We start from the raw sequence: 18,530 nt of genomic DNA, 5'->3' as shown, positions 1-18,530 counted from the left end.
ACAAAAGCAAGAGATAATTTTTATAATCTTTATAATGCATAGGCCTATTCCATAGAATAACAAACTTTTTAATGAAATGAAAATGAGTGAAGTTTATTAGGTTTAAGTTTATGTTTAGCCGATTAAGTATTCTGAAATTTGATAATGAAATTCTATTTATTTTTTAATAAATTATGTCATAAACAAAATACGAATAGGTATTGAGGTTAAACAGCTATGAAAATCTAAGAAGTAGCCAAAATCAAAAGTAAATATTTCAATGCTATTTAAATGGATCAATAACTTTCATGACCACACAGAATAATATTAACAAAATATTATATTATTTATTTTATTATTCACAATTTCCTTGATGAACACTAAAAGCCTACTGTAACAGTTTTGGATACCGTAGATCACGTCATGAGCACAAATATATTTTAATATAATGGTTATACAAAACTAATAATATTGTCAAAAATGCAATTAATAAACTTACCAGCCAATAATGTGTGAATTTCCTCCTTTCCAATTATTTTATAAAATATGCCTTCAAAAACAAAACTCATGTTTGTATTCGTAATAATCCTCCATATTTGCATTTAGTTGTGTTGTTTACTTGACTGCAGACCAGAGCAGACGACGCGAAACTTTCAACCAATAGGAGCGCTCCGATTCCGGGTGACTCGAGCTAGAACTTCGTAGCCCGTACTATTTGGTCGGGTCACGATTCCTGACCCGGGCTAGAAAAATCAAAGATGGCGACCGGGTGATGAACTGTCAAAAGCTCCCATGAAACGCGGGTCACCTAGCTCGAGTCACTCGAGTCATTGGAGCAGTGTATCCCTGAAGACGCTCAATGGTTTGTTTACAAAGTCGTCCGAGCGCTCCGTCGTCCGAGGGTCCGAGTGGCTGTCTACCGGTTATTTCCGTGTATTGCATTTTGTAATAACTATTAAATTCTCAAACTATATTTTAAAAACCACTAGAAATGGCTGATGCTGCGGCTAGGCAGCTTCAGTATGAATACAAAGCGGTAATTATTTTCTACATTTATAATCTCTTCTTTAATATAATTATAATTATTAGGCTGCACTTTAGTATATGGGCCGCGGAATCCAGCATTGAGACCTATACAGATCGATAGAGGAGATCAATACGAGATCAACCATGTATGACATTGTTGTCGATTTCCAAGGATTAGCTGAAAAAACATGGCGGAAAGTTCAAATTTTTTATATCAATTTTTATTTTTAATATTTTTTTTATGGCTAAAATATGTTTAAAACTAGTGCAATCTTATGTAAAATTTGACGAGGAATCCAATGAAACTAATTTCAGGTTCGTAACTTCAGTAGTTTTTGAGATATTGCAATATTTATTTACACAAAATTTGCTTAAATCAAATCTTTTGTTACAATCTGATGTGCGCTTGATAGAAAAGAGTGACAGAAATGTGTCATTTTATTAGCTTAAAATACTTTGAGCATTGCTTGATGACGTATTTCTTTCAATTTTCAGAACTCCAATCTTGTCCTTCAAGCTGATGTGCGTTTGATAGAACGGAGAAGACGTGATGAGGCAACAGGTGAGGTTATGTCCCTTGTGGGCCGCTTGGACGGCACCCGCATGGGAGACAGGTTCCAGCGCACTAAGCCGGTCAAAGCAGAGGAAAGAAAAGTCAAGTGAGTACAAATTGCAGAGTCACTTCAGTCAAATAGGTAATTTCTCAAATAAGATTTGGGTCTGACAATTATTTTTAGCTTCAGTTACTGTTTTTGGTGAGATATAGTGATATTCATCTATAATCAGGGGTTGGCACGCCTGATGTGCTAGGTGAAACTGTGGTTAACGTCGGCTCTGAGTTAATTTTCAATTTCAAATAGTTTAAAGTTGAATTAGATGGTGTTTTTGCTATGAGTGAAACTACAAGTTGTGTTGTGTTGTAGATGCAAAATAATTACAAATACTTTTCATCTTATCTCTTTGTAGTGTGAAAAGTTTGTTACGACGGTGAGGTTAGGTTGGGTTTCTTGAGTGACTTATTGCTGCTGGGAAAAAGTTGGCGCCTATTTTGTCCCATCTGTGTATTGTGATAAGTACAGTTTTGTTATCGATTCATTGACTGACTGTGTAACGGTTTGGATTGCTACGAACATTTTTCACAACGGCGATAAAGGATAAGAGCTTATCAATTATAGTTATGGGAACGGTACAGTGTATATAGTAAGCTGAAGCATTTACGGAATCCTATTATCTCATCTCCTGTTTTTGTTATCTGTCGTTCGAGTGTCAGCTGTGTTATTGACACTTGTTGATTCCACCCATTTCGTAACTATAGACTGCAAACTTTCAAATGCAGATATGGATAATGAACGATTAATAAATAATATGAACTCAGAAATAAAATCATGTAAAACATCCAAGGGCAACCCAGCGATTCTGTATAAGGGATTCAAGTTCAGAAAGGCACCGTCAACTAGTAAGGGTGATGTTTGGCGATGTTTAGCAAAAGGGTGTTCTGTCTCACTCATAACAAACAACGATTTGTCTATTGTGCGGGATGTTTCGGGGTCGCACTCGCATGACTCGGTGGAGGACAACGAAGATAATGTGTTACTGACTTCAGCACCAGACACACACGATCATTCCAAGCAGGCAGATCTTGAACGGGAGAACGAGCGATTGAGAGCTCGGATGGAAGTACTTGAGGAGCAGTGGAGCGCCGCTATAAATCGTTCAATGGAGCTGGACATCCGTCTCATGGAAATGTCATCGTCCGAGTCGCAAGTGCAGAAGAACGAGGAAAATGTTTCTCCAACGTCGCATGGCAGCGCCCTCATCGACCGATTAAGCGCCTTTCTCAGATCAGAGCTCCTTGCTGATGCTGATATAGATTGTTTTTGTAATTACCTTACTGAATCTTTCCCAGGCAATTACATAGTCTTACCGGCAGTTACAACAATGATTATTAACGATGAAGGGGCGGATTTATCGTTTCTGAATAGAATAGTTGATCAGAATAATGTTATTGTTTTTATCGTAAATGATAGTCTTCAAGCAGGATCTAATAACGGATGGTCAGGCTCACATTGGAGCATATTACTGTATGACAATGCCCAAAAACGTTTTTATAGTCTAGACTCAATGGGTAGTTATAATGATAGGATTTCCACAGCATTGATTGGAAAATTGAGCTCTATATTCAATACTAATGAACTGATTAAACTGCCCTGTATTCAACAAACTAACAATTTTGACTGTGGGATATTCGCTTTGTATTTCATAGAAGAGGTATTTAAATTTCGTAGAATAAATAGGACAAAATGTTTTAAGGAGAGCCTATTGGGAAATTCTCATTTTGATGCTTTTGGGTATAGATGGAGATTGCTTAGTAACGTATGTAAGTTTTTAAAACCCAAGTCAGATACTTATGTTAAGTCGCATGTATCATCACACAGATCAACGATTGATGTGGCTAATTGTTCCACTTCTGAGATTACCTCAAATCACGCAAATAATTATGAAATTGATCAGAGAAATCTGAGGGCGGATAGGAGAAAACGTACCAAGGGAGTAGTGAAAATTTTTGGGAGTAGCCATGGCCGTGACATTGTTAATTGCTTTGAATCTGATTTCAAGCATTCAGTCAGTGGATTAGTTAAACCAGGGGCGAAATTCAATTCGATTGCAACTAACATCATGAGTGATAGTAAGGATCTCTCCAAAAGCGATCATGTAATTATTATGGGAGGGGCCAATGATGTATATTGCAATCAGTCTTCAGTCTTTCTAAAAGGTTTACTGCCTCTTCTTCTTGTGATGAATTTCACAAATGTCCTTGTTACCACCATACCTATCCGATATGATCTTCCTGACTGGTCCTGTGTGAACCGCGAGATACGAAAAATCAATGGTAAAATAAAAAGATTTTGTGACAAAATTAATCATGTACGAATTATTGATATCACTGACCTTGAGAGAGACAAGTTCACAAGGCATGGGCTGCATTTAAATAGAAAAGGGAAGATTGCAGTCGCAGAAAAAATAAAAAATGTTATTAACGGAACACATGATAATGACGCAGCCATAAGTTTAGGATTTCATAGCTTTATGGGAAACTAGATTACGGTCCTGCTTGTGGAAAGCAAGAAATTAAACGATTAGTTAGGCAGGACCAAAGAGCTCAATTAATAGAGAATAATATAAATAAAACAGTTAACATGAATTATAGGGATGATTATGCCATATCTTGTCAGACTGAAAAATATAATAATTCGGTCAGCTTTACAACTAATAGGCCTACGTATAACCTCTCTGATTTTCCAATTGGTAGTACCTGCAACAATCAATTTCGGTCTGAATCAGAGTCAGCTTCTCTGATGGTCAAGGTTGTCCACCAAAACATACGTTCGTTGAGCAATAAAATAGATAGATTGGAAATATTCATTGACTTGGAAAAACCAGACTTTCTCATACTGACTGAGCATGGCCTAAAAAATAATGAACTGGGTTGTATCAATATAGAGGATATGCATCTCATTGATTGTTATTGTAGAGTTAATAAGAGCATGGGTGGTGTTGCAATTTTTCACAAAATAATCTGCAATAAACAGCTCCGAAATATTTCTGAACTAAATGTGAGTGATCTCTGTGAGGAGGGTTGCATCGAACTAGCATGTTGTAAATTCAATATAAATAAGGCACCATACGTGCTCCTAGGTGTTTATCGGCCTCCTAATGGTAACATACATTCGTTTTTTAACAATTTTATAAATGTTTTAGAATATCTGTCGATCAATATTGGAACTAAATTAATATGTGCAGGAGATTTTAATGTTGATTTTTTGGTTGACTCTTTACAACGTAGAACTTTTTTGAATATTTTGGATCAATTCAATTTGGAATATAACGTCAGAGTTCCCACTAGGATAACAGTAACCAGTAAAACGGCTATAGATAATATAATCACCAGCTCTACATTAATGCATAAGAATATTAACGTCATAGATTCTTGGCTTTCTGATCATACAGCCCAGTCCATTGAATTGCATCTAACAAAGGGTTTTCGTATGGGCCAACCAAAGAATGTTACACGCACCACCTTCCGTAATTGTAGTGTTCATAATCTGGCCAATTTGAGAGCGGTTTTGTCTGGAATAAATTGGAATTTCATTACCGAAGAGAAGGACACAAACAGAAAATACGGGTTATTCCATTGCACCTTCCTCCACTACTACAATATTCATTGCCCTGTCATGACCAAAGCTCTACCCTCAGTTAGGAAGTCGCGTAGTGCTCATTGGATAACACAAGAAATTAAGCAAATTAGACTATTGCTTAAATTTGCAACGGGAAATGCGCATTCTATTCCCAATTTCAATTTATCCCTCATTAAAAACATAAAAATGTATTACGATCAGTTAGTAATTGAAGCTAAAAAACGTTACTATGGAGATATGATAAAAAACTCATCAAATAAATCTAGAACAAGTTGGAATTTAATTAATCAATTTAGAGGTAAATGTACTGGAAAGAAAATTGAATCTTTAGCGCTTGATATTGAGAACGTACTTATGACTAACCAAGAGGAAATTGCAGCTGAATTCAATAGCTTCTTTGCGACTACTGCTCAAAGAATAAATAAGAAAATGAAAAAAACACAACACTTATCTAATAGTACTCCTGATAGCGTTCCTAGCTCCCATATTTTGCCGCCTGATCACTTTATTCTAACACCTACAAATGAAGAGGAAATCTCACGCATAATCAATAACTTCAAGCCAAAAAGTAGCACAGGACATGATGACATCCCGTTGAAGGTATTAAAGATCTGTTGTGAGGCGATTGCCCAGCCGCTTGTTTGCATTATCAACTCCATGTTCGAGAGCGGAGTATTTCCCAAAATTTTGAAGATTGCCAAAGTACTTCCACTTTTCAAAGAGGGCAGCAAACATGACATTAACAATTATAGACCTATTTCGTTATTGACAGCTTTTTCAAAGATTTTTGAAACGGTGATTCTTACTAGACTGGTGACTTATCTCTCTGAACATAATCTAATTTCACCAAACCAGCATGGATTTGTAAAGAACAGGTCAACTAGTACAGCCCTCATCGAGGTTTTTGAAGGTATAATAAAAGATATCGAAGGTGGCAACTACACTTCTGGAGTAATGCTCGACCTCTCTAAAGCTTTCGAGTGTGTAGATCATCAGTTGCTTTTGGAAAAATTAACTAGGCTTGGTTTAAGAGGAAAAGTGCATGATTTAATAAGATCTTACCTTTCTGATCGGTATCAGTATGTTACAATTCATGGTAGTGACGGACAAACAGCTTCAAACCTAATCAGAATAACATCAGGGGTACCACAGGGATCTATTCTGGGACCACTTCTCTTTATACTGTACATAGATGACATCTGTTCACTTGTTCCTCTTAATAAACTTACCTTATACGCGGATGACACATCTTTAATTTTTTCACACAAAAACTTGAATGAGATGGAGATTAATTGTAACTTGATATGCAATAGAGTCGTTCAATTTTTCAACTCACTTTCCCTCACAGTTAACTCAAAGAAGAGTAGTATCATTGACTTCAGCCGAAGACATAACGCTTTTGAACCTCAGTTGTACATAGGGAACGATGTTATTAGCAATACAGAGTATGTAAAATTACTTGGTTTAAAGTTTGATTCAAAACTTGCATGGGATGAGCATGTTAATTTTATTATCGACAAGGTCAGTAAAGGCTTATTTGTTATCAGAAACATTGTGAGACTTGTTCCAATGTCAGTTTCAAGAATGGTATATTTTTCACTGTTCTATTCACATGTGGCTTATGGCATAGAGTTGTGGGGAAGCACTGCAGAGTTACACTTTTTAAAAATATTTAGACTACAAAAAAGAGCAATCCGCTACTTGGCAGGGCTGAAGTCCAATGATTCTTGTAAACAGGCTTTTGTTGACTTAAATATACTTACACTACCATCAATTTATATATTCAAACTGTTAATTTTCACTCACAAGCACTTATCTGATCTAAATAAAATTGCTGATATCCACACTTATAACACCAGAGGGAGGAATAAACTGTCTTTGAGACAACACCGACTGCATCTGTACGAGAAAATGCCCTCTTATATTGGAGCTAAATTGTTTAACAACTTACCTACCGAGCTGCAGTCCTTGTCTGATATAAAAATTTTTAAGAGTAAAGTGTATAAATTCCTGGTTTCACAAGCCTACTACAGTGTGAAGGATTTCAGTGATAGAAGGTAGCATAGTTTGTAGGTAGGCCTACTCTAGTCTTCCATGTGTGTTTTTTATTGTGTATTTATTATTGTTACTTATTAAGACCTGACGTTATTCAACTGTATATTATAAAGTGTACTGTGTTGAATAAAAAGATTATCTTATCTTATCTTATCTTAATAAAACACTTGAATATTGTCTTCAAATATAAAAAAAAATTATATATATTTAGACAATATTCTAGTGTTTTATTAACTATTTTCACTTTCCTTACCCTACCTACTATCATAGGTGAGAAAATATACTAGTATGTTTCAAAAAGAATGACCCAATTTTGAACAGTCAAGTTATATTTGTTTTTAAAAATGGTGCACACGAACCAATTTTACATCAAATTAATCGCAGAAGTATCAAGTTATGATTACGATTTTGATGGGACAGATTCAAGGATCCAATGGCTCAAAGAACCCCACACGTCAACCGAAGCGTATTGTGTTCCCAAGTAGTATGTTAGTTAGGCAAACCAATACCTGTGTCCTTTACAAGAACCAGGAGTTTTTCCCCATGCTAACATCCCATAAGTCACCTGGTTGCTTGTCGCAATCCAGTGTGATATGCTTGGCAGTCTTTTCAGACTGATTAGTCCTCGTGACCTACGTGAGTTCCACTCCTGGCCTTCAATCTATATGACGCTGGTAGTCTCACATACTGTGCAGTTCTTACACTCTCACCCCTAAAAAATCTGATGTGGCGCACTCACACAACTTTCCTTGCTGTTATGAAAATTGATCACCTGACGCTAGTGTTCCCGCGCATCTCAAGTCCACTATTCAAAGATTTGAGCCAGCTGGTGACAGGACTATAACACTGGAGGTCTGCTATCTCTTCATAGTGAATGATTTAATAGAATCAACAGTTGCTAACAGTTTGCAATTGAAATAATAACATTTTCTCGAATTTCGAGCTTATTATCAATTTTAGGTGGAAATGTTACTCAACATTAATTGTAGAGATTTTCATGCTCAATCTTTTCTACTCAAATTTTTTTGTTTCAATTGTATCTGAAGTATGATAGGTAATTGGGAATCCAAAATCAAACTTTGCATTGATGGGGTGGAGCTCCTGGAATTTTTACAGACATGGGACTGTGGCAGTTGATAGAGCTTATCAATGACTATTTCAGGTATAAATTCAATCGAAATCGGAGCCGTTTTCGAGAAAATCGCGATAAACCCTGTTTTTGACAACATTTTCGCCATTTTAGCCGCCATCTTGAATTGCATTTGATCGAAATTGTTCGTGTCGGATCCTTATATTGTAAGGACCTTAAGTTCCAAATTTCAAGTCATTCCGTTGATTGGGAGATGAGATATCGTGTACACAGACGCACATACCACAGAGAAGGGATTCCTCTTCTCTGTGCACATACTTTCATACACACACACACACAACACACACACACACACACACACACCACACACACACACCACACACACACACACACACACACACACACACACACACACACCACACCACACACACACACACACACACACACACACACACCACACACACCACACACACACACACCACACACACACACACACACACACACACACACGCACGCACATACAGACCAATACCCAAAAACCACTTTTTCGGACTCAGGGGACCTTGAAACGTATAGAAATTTGGAAATTGGGGTACCTTAATTTTTTTCGAAAAGCAATACTTTCCTTACTTTTGGTAATAGGGTAAGGAAAGTAAAAACAGTAGTGAAAGTGTTCGGCTTGAGTTACCATGCGATATCTTCCTATGCTATCTTTTCTCTATATTACCAGACAGGCCTAGACGGAGCTTTTGTCTTCTGGCAGGAAAAAATAGATTCATTAAATTGATTGAAATTAGCATTTCGTCCAATTCAATTAGATAATTTCATGATTCATGAATTTTAATTTTTCAGACGTCAAAAGCGTGATGAAGCGCAGTATGATTTCGCTCGCATGAAGGGAGCCACTCTACTCTCTGAGGGAGTCGATGAAATGGTCGGCATTCTTTATCGACCCAAAACACAGGAAACTCGCCAGACATACGAAGTGTTGCTCAGTTTCATACAGGAAGCTCTTGGGGACCAGGTGTGTATCTATAAAATTATACAAGAATCAATGGTAGAATAGGATCAATTTTGAATATTACTTTTTCACTTGTCAAATCCACGGATTCAACACGAAACTGCATTCATGTAAATATAAAGAAAATACAAATCTCAGTACCCTTTTTTTGAAATATTTTATCACTAATAGCCTATATATGTGTGAAATATATGTGTATAAATATAAAGAAAATAAAAATCTCAGTACCCTTTTTTTTGAAATATTTTATCACTAATAGCCTATATATGTGTGAAATATATGTGATAAAATATTTCAAAAAAAGGGTACTGAGATTTTTATTTTCTTTATATTTATATTACAAGTAGCCCCTATACAGAAAAGAGATAAAAAAGATGCATTCCTGTAATTCAAGGTCTATAGAAAGAGGTCTGGATACTCGGTCATAATGAATCTTGTTTTTATGTTTGTTTACTTGCTGTTAGGCTGACCTCATGACCAGACAACTTGTTATTAAAATAAATAATTTTTTAGTGTAATATAATGTATAGTGTAGTCCATTTTATATGATGAAATATAGTATAAATTATAACGCCCGATTTGAGCCTCAATATGGCCAAAATAAACATTGGTGCTCTGACCTCTTTCTATAGACCTTGCTGTAATCAGATTAATTGAAGTAGTTTTGGCAACTAAATTGCTCATAAATTATTATGAAAAGTTTTACAGCATCAATATGTATTCAACAATATTTATCAGAATGAATTCTTTAGTAATAAGTTGCTTCTGAGATCTCAAGAAGTCATCAAATATGTAGTCTACCTGTAAATATCTAAGCACAGTTGGTTTCAGCCAAATATATTCAGTCACATAGGCTTGTATAAAAAATTCTCAATTTTAAACAATCCAGTAACGTCAATATTAAGCTGACCGCAAGTTTCAATTATTTTTTATTTTTCTATTTTGGTCATTCAACCTATAATGCTTGCAATTTTGTAACAAATTGATACTGTCTAAACATAAGATATCAATCATTATAGATTAGCCTATCTATAACCATCAAATATACTTTCAATCATTATTGAATTATTTTGTTGACAAAGCAATTTTTTAAACATTTATTCATTTATTTATTCCATAAAAACATAGAAAGGCTCACAGACAAACTCCAGTACGAGCCTTAATGACACATTTGATAGTATAACGTTACAATTAAAAAAAAAAAAAAAATAATAGAAAAGAAAATAATATCGCAATTCATTAAATATTCACAATTCAGTAGGCTATAACTAATAAGATTAGAACAGAACGATATATTGGTCAGCTTCAGAAAGTTAGTAAAAGGGTATAGGATGAAAAATATTTAAATAAAAAGAAAGAAGAAACAGTTGAAAAAAGGAGAGTTAGTAGAGCTCAAAAATAATAATTTATTCATCAATTGAGCAGCATAATTTTTCACAAGATTTTTTGAATGTATTGAAGCGGTCATAGAAGGGGTCAAGGAATGGGTTTAGTCTATTGTACAATCTCATTGTTCTATTCAGGTAGGAATTGAAATGGTGAACGGTTCTGACAAACGGTATCTGAAATAGCATATTAAGTCTTGGTCTATTGCATGGAACATGGAAATTTAACAAATTGATGAAATCTGGCATGAATATATTATTATTTAGAATGTCATATAATAACATTAATGCTCTAATGGATCTTCTGGTTTTTAATTTTTGGACTTTAAATGTTGACCTTAAGGTTTCGGTGGAAAAAGCTATTGGACAAAATGTATTATACGTTTTGAAATAAAGATACCTCAATAACTTATTTTGAATAATCTCTAAATCATTTACGGCAGTGCTCTGTGATGGCTCCTAAACAAGTGCTGCATACTCTAGCTTGCTCCTCACTGTTGCATTATAAATATTCAATATGACCTCACATCTAGTGAAGGGCTTACAATTACGAAAGAGAAACCCTAGTGATCTATTGGCCGAATTCATGACATGAGCCAAATGATCCCTGTATTCAAGTGCTGGGTCCATCAAGACTCCCAGGTCTCTCATACTCGTTACCCTGTCCAGAAAAGTATCATTTATTCTATAACTATATTGTCTGGGATTCTTTTGGCGGGAACATATCATATCTCTTGGTAATACTCTTGGTAATAGAATTCTATTAACATGTCGTGATGATAAACTGAATAGTACTAAAACTGAGGCGGTTTTGCCACTCTTATTAAAGATTATTGATCTACAATACTCTGTGAACGAACATATTTCTAATGCCTAGGCCACACTCTTGCCAAGTCGCTTGCCAAATGTCTCGCTAAATGGCCAACATTCGTGGCTCGCCATCCACACTGCAATGTGACCAGAAGACAAGATGAGTGGTAGGGAGCCACTTGCCTTCGCTAGTCCAGTTTCCACAAACATCCGAGCAAAGGCAAGCCGAGTCGAATGAAGGCAAGCGGTTGCATAGTAACCATCCACTCTCTCGCTCTTGTCATTTGTAAGCACTTGGCAAGTGTGTGGCGCCGGCATAAGAGAGCGGTTGCATAGTAGTCATCCACCCTCTCACCATCATCATCATTTTTACGCACTTGGCAAGTGTGTGGCGCCGGCATAAGAGAGCGGTGCATAGTTGCCATCTACACTCTTGCTGTTGTCGTCATTTGTACGCACTTGGCAAGAGTGTGGCGCCGGCATAAGTAATGGGATATTCAAATGTAAAAAAAGGATACTATTAATGCATTATCGCTTTTCTCAACATAATTCTCACTAAAGACTGTAATGAGGTCCACATTATAATGGCAGTGTTTGATTAGCAATGGTATTGCTATCCTTGTCTATCATTCAACAAAGCGGATAGCGCTATCTCTTTCTCGCTTTGCTCTATTGCCAGATCGTGTTTTAACAATGTAGAATGACTAATTAATTAACAAAATATTTCATCTAAGTTATGAAAATTCATTTATGAAATTATTGAAAAATAACATTTCTTGCTTAATAAAATATAATTGATTATATAAGATCATATACAACGAAAATGAACAGTTAATATTACATCAATAAACCCATCAGCTACCGTCTATAGAAGGCAGTGACAAGACAGAGGATCGGCAACGTTTTTCTCCTATCTTTATCCACTGCCATTATAACGTGGACCTCACTATAGCTGTTAACCCTGTTGTCAATATTTGAAGTAGCAGAAGACTTCGGGGGTGAATTGAAGCATTCAATTTGGATTTTCGTTTAATAATAATTATTCATTAATTAACATTTGAATAAATTCAATTACTCATTAATTTCCATCTGTAGATTATTTCGCATGGTAAATTAAATAGTACTCCTATTGACTCATATTTAAGATCACTGATTGCAATTGAAATTCATAGAAAATAATCAATATATATAATAATTAATTTGACAATGTATAATATATAATGATCTTCTAATATTTTCAAAATACCCAATTTCAAACTAATCTCAATTTTTTGTGGATTTTTTTTTCATTTTGTAGCCTCGTGATATCCTGTGTGGAGCTGCTGATGAAGTTTTAGCTGTGTTGAAAAATGACAGACTGAAGGAAAGGGAGAAGAAAGTAGAGACGGAGTCACTTCTAGGTGGTCTGGCTGAGGAGAGGTTTGCCCTGCTCGTTAACCTCGGCAAGAAGATCACCGATTTCGGCACTGAGGAGAAAGTCAATGCAGCTGGTGAGTAGTTGCCTACTGACTCTCTCTCTCTCGCAAAAGTCAATGGGCCATATGAGTTGAGCAAGTTGAGCATTTGCTTATACTTCTAAAATATGGAGCATTTGCTTCATTTTCTATGAATAAACGTGAGCAAAACCTTTTTCTCATGCTCATCAAAAAAAATAGTTTGAGCATTTTCTCAAAATTGTATGAATAAACTAGAGCATTTGCTCAACTTTTGAAGCAAATGCTTCAAAAAAGGTGAGTCTAGTCTGGAGCAGCTTTTCACCTTTTGCTCATAGTAAAATGGCTCAACTAATTCGTGTGAGTAAGAGGAAACTATATCAGATACGATTACAACCAATAGATGAGAACTGTTAACTTTAACTATAACTTTTGAGAACTATATACTTGAACTATAACTTTTTAGATTCAACCATGATATATATCACCATTATTCCTACAAAAAAATAAATACAAAAGATACCTATCCGATATAAAGATAGCCATCATAGTATAGGAAATAGGCATTTAAGAAGATGAGAGTGTTGACGATTATAAGAAGGCTATTGAGTTTATAAGATTAGGCTAAAGATTATTATAGAGATGACATTTTTCACGCTATTATTTCAAAATTCAGAACTCAACTAACCTAAAACTCAATTCATGGATAGAGAACAGAGCAGACGACGCAAACACAAGCGTTGTCTATACTTGCATATTTAGCGCTTACGTGAGCTATAAAAACAAAGTAAGGCCACAAAGGCGAATCAGCTGATGAAAAATCTCTAAAATACGTGAGCATTTGCTCCAGAGTTCAGGAGCATAAGGTACTAGTATAAGGTAAAGCTTATTCTTTAAAGTGAGAATATAAATCCCATAAGTTCTAATGGATCTATTCATACTCGCTCGGCCGGGCTGAGTGTGAATAATCCAATTAGAACTCTTGAGAATATATTTCACTGTTGTGTGAGAATCCAGCTTTACATGGTACTTTGATATTGTTTTGAAAAACTTCTATGATGCAGATCATGGATTCTTCTACTGTATTTTTCAGTTTATTTCTCATATAAACTTATAATATATGTTGAGAAATATTCAAGAAACATTCAAAATTGTTCCATGTCTAATATTTTCTTCCTATTTATCTATCAACCAAATAAAAATTGAAAAGTGATCCATGTCTAATGTTTTCTTCTACTTTTGTTTTCAGAGGAAAATATTGATGAGACGTATGGCATCAACGTGCAGTTTGAAGAATCGGACGATGAAGATATGTATGGTGAAGTGAGAGAGGGGGAAGAAATGGAAGAGGAGGGAGAAGAAGCTAAACTGAATACTGCCATTCACGCCGAAAATGTAGGAATATATTTTTTCATTTTTTTAGTTGAGGTTCATGCTCACAAGAGCCCCATGCTTGTAGCCAGACTAATGTTAATCAGGTGCTGAGTTTATAACTTGGACCTCTCTATAGGGGTTGGGTGGGAGAATAAAGATCTTGATTTTGAATGGTAAGATTGGATCTGAGAGTAAGGCCGTGGAGGATATTTCAAGTTGGTCATTTAATAATTATTTTTTCCTAAAGTTACCTTGAAAAGAAGCCATTCCTGATTATAGAACGCAAAGAATCACTTTTCCGCTCTAGTGCGGGAAAATTTTTTTCTGCACTCCAGATTTGCAACATGGCAACGCAAAATAGTTATTAGGTTATATGGAGCACCAGTGCAGCAAAATTAAAATTAAGTTGGTAACAGTGACTGTGGTGCACGTTATAATAATATTAAGGCAGTGGATGACAGCGACAGCCACCACATGAGTGACAGCCCCCTTCATTCATTTACTACTACATTATTCAATTTTAAATAAATTAAAGTTTTTATTAATAACAGCATCACACACACAAACATTTGATGGATTTCAGGGAATTTTACCCATAATTACCCACTTTTCTTATCCAATGGTAACTGTAGGAAAAATTTCATGTGAAATACGTGCGCAAAGTTCCTCTGCTGCACTCAAAAAACCATTCCGCCCTCGCCTGCGGCTCGGGCGTAAACGTTTCTTTCGGTGCAGCAAACTGTCACTTTGCGCACTAGTTGCACAAATAACTAATTCTTATGGCTTTATCGGCAGAAAGATCCTCTCGGATGTTCTGCCTTGCCGTATTACCCAATGCCATCTCCTATCAACACTCAAGTTTATAGGTTATGTATTCGGTTCTTCATGTTTTCTTACTAAAAATTTGCACTTTCACTTCCTGAGTTTCTATTTTATAAAGTTTAAAATCACAAAAACTACTTTCAAACACAAAATAATGTGTTGGAGTGTTCTTTTTTCTGTTTGTAAATATTATGTTCTAACATTTATCATTTATTTATTTATTCATATGCAAATACAATTCAGGTAAAAACAACAGGCATTTGCCCAAAACTGCTTCAAACCTTAATTTGGAATTCACAGTCTAAAGGTTATGCTACTTACGTAACTTAAATGATAATTCGTACACAATTTTGAGTCCAAAAAATGTATCTACTACAATTTTGAATTTATTAGATTGATCAATTTCCAAATACGAATCCAAACAAAACTCTTCCTTCACAATTGCAAAAAAATATTGAAAATTTCACTCAAATCCACAAACTCATGTAAACATCAAAACATATGATCATATGAAACAGTTGTCTGTCACTCCAAGGTATTTGTATCTTTTGTGTTGGAATGGATAAATTGAAATAGAATAAAATCGAATCAATGATGAAATAACCTCTTCAAATCAATTCTTGCAAATACGATGTAGTAACCTTCAAGTTTTATTTTTATGTTTCGTATATGATTATTATTCTATATATTTATTATTGTATATCATTATTTCGACTGATTTAATCATGCTTCTATTTGTTTGCAGTATTATTCAGATGCTGGGCGCAGCTGGCTGACAAAGCACTTGCATTGTGCAAAATGGTGGACCGACGTATGTGGCAGTCTATGTCACCGTTGCGTCAGTTCCGGAAAATGGCCGAGGAAATCGTCAAGAAAATCGAGAAATAGAATTTTCCCTGGGAAAGGTGAGCACTTGGAAATGTTAATTCATTGAAAAAAATATTTGAAGAAAAAATTTGTTCTTGTAGAAATTGTTGTCATAAGACTCAAATTATAGTCGAGAGTAGAGTTGGAATCGCACACAACAGTTAGGCACAACTCACACTAGCTCGACTCAAATCGTACGACTCCAGTCGATGATACGCCAGTCTCTTGATCTTACGACTTTCTTGCTCATTGTCACTACTTCAGTTCCATGCTATTCCATTTTCTAACCTTACTTTATTAAAAATATAAGATCTAATTCGTCACTACTTAGCATGTAAAAATTTTATAATATTTATTATGAATATATTTTCTGATCTAATTCTCATTATTGTCTTATCTAAATTGATAAAACATCACTTTCATCAAACATAACCTCACTTTCATTAAAAATGCACGGTACCATGCAACTCGAATCGAGGCTCGACCAACATGTCGAGTCGACGCTCGACTCAGTCTCACAATCGTGAGGTTGCGGTATGAGTGTCACCCATTAGAAAACACATGCTCCGAGGAGAAGAGACTAGAGTCGCAGTCTCTTCTCGACTTGAGTCGCGTAAGTGTGAGTTGAGCCTTACATTCAACAGTGAAAATATAATTCCCATAAGTTCTAATAAGACTGCATCCATTCAGGTCGACCAGAGCTAGTATGAATTATCCGATTAGAACTTATGAGGATTATATTTGCACTGTCACTGTTGTGTAGGAATTTTGCTTCACTGAAGAACTTGGAGTATAATAATAAATTGATAGAATGTAGTTGATTAAGTGGTTGGAGCAACATCCATTTCTCAGATTAGATAAGTGGCGTGATCTCGATACTCCCGTTGTAAGGGTGACCGCGTCAGGTGATTTCTTCATTAAATAAATAATATTTTTATAGTCATTATAGAAAGTCTGACCTAATGCCCAGTCCACACACAGGTCTAGTAAGGTGGCCCAGCCTGATAAGCTTGGCCGCGTTTGACTCGCCCTCTACACTGCAATGTGATCAGTGCTTCATCAAGGTGTCAGCAATAGCCAGCGACATGTCTCTTTTCTGTTTAGGGCTACTTATTGTAATATAAATAGAAATACAAATCTCAGTACCCTTTTTGAATTATTTTATCACAACAGCGACGTGTCCACGATAGAAACTACTTACTCACTTACCACGATAGAAACTGGAAATACAATGAAGTATTAAAAAAATTAAATAAAGGAAACACAATGAAAACTATACTAGTAGTTCTGTGAACAGTAGACCTCACGCAGTATTCTGCGTACCTGATGTCACTTGTTTTAAATGTTAACAAACTCAGTTCACGTTTGAATTTGTATTCCATATGATATAATTCATCCAGTTCCGTGATAATCTTTCTATCTGATGAAAATTATTATTTTACAAACAAAAGTATTATAATTTCTCCAGCATTATTCAGTTCATTTGTTCATCTTTAATCACCTATTAAATTAGTTTTTTCGAATGTGATAATATTGATACTAATGGGCACGCATAATTGACCGAGCGAAGTGAGGTCTAAGATTCAAGTCGACGGTTTGGCATTCCTCTTAATGTTTAAATGTTTGAATGTTTAAATGTTTATATGTTGAGCATTTACGACAAAACGCGGTAATAGATTTTCATGAAATTTGACAGGTATGTTCCTTTTTTAATTGCGCGTCGACGTATATACAAGGTTTTTGGAAATTTTACATTTCAAGGATAACATAAAAGGAAAAAGGAGCCTCATTCATACGCCAATATTAGAGTAAAAATCAGACTAAAGAATTATTCATCATAAATGTGAATTATTCATTAATTATTCAATTATTCATTATGTGAATTATTCATCATAAGTGATTACACAGATGTGTGGAGAAGCCAGTCTATTGCTGTATTTCCATAAGGTACTCGTGGATGAGAATACTGCGTGAGGTCTAATGTTCACAGAACTACTAGTAATACCATGACTGCTAAACAAAAAATGGAAACCAAAGATTTTGAAGCTGCGATTAGGCCAAAGCTATTAACAAAATGTTAATAACTCAATCCTTATAGATTATATTAGATTGAACATAACTTATCTACACATGATGAAGATGTGTGTTTTGTCAACTTCCGTTCAATCTAATAGAATCTAAAAGGATTAAGTTATTAACATTTTGTTAATAATTTTTAGAATCCTTCTAGAATTTAAAAGGATTAAGTTATTAACATTTTGTTAATAACTTTGGTGCAAACCCAGCTTAAAGATGCATACCTCTTTAAGGTCTTTGATTGAAACTATAGACATTATACAAATACAGTAATAGACTGGCTTCTCCACACATCTGTGTAATCACTTGTCAGCTGATTCATGATGAATAAAGTCTGATATAGTCTATAGTCTGATTTTTACTCTAATATTGGCGTATGAAGGAGGCTGCTTTTTC

The 18,530-nt window shown here is 35.2% G+C and overlaps 1 protein-coding gene across 1 annotated transcript; it reads left to right on the top strand.

Moving 5' to 3' along the window:
* Positions 1 to 893: 893 nt before the first annotated feature.
* LOC120355185 (putative U5 small nuclear ribonucleoprotein 200 kDa helicase) lies at positions 894 to 15,967 on the top strand. Its single transcript, XM_039443512.1, has 6 exons — positions 894 to 1,015; positions 1,501 to 1,664; positions 9,199 to 9,370; positions 12,860 to 13,052; positions 14,245 to 14,473; positions 15,937 to 15,967. The coding sequence occupies exons 1-6, from the start codon at positions 971 to 973 to the stop codon at positions 15,965 to 15,967; spliced, it is 834 nt and encodes a 277-aa protein (XP_039299446.1). The 5' UTR covers positions 894 to 970.
* The last annotated feature ends 2,563 nt before the right edge of the window (positions 15,968 to 18,530 follow it).

The sequence above is a fragment of the Nilaparvata lugens genome, chromosome Y, assembly GCF_014356525.2.
Source record: "Nilaparvata lugens isolate BPH chromosome Y, ASM1435652v1, whole genome shotgun sequence".
NCBI lineage: Eukaryota > Metazoa > Arthropoda > Insecta > Hemiptera > Delphacidae > Nilaparvata > Nilaparvata lugens.
Note: the sequence above shows the minus strand (reverse complement) of the source record. Positions and strands in the feature narration are given on the sequence as shown.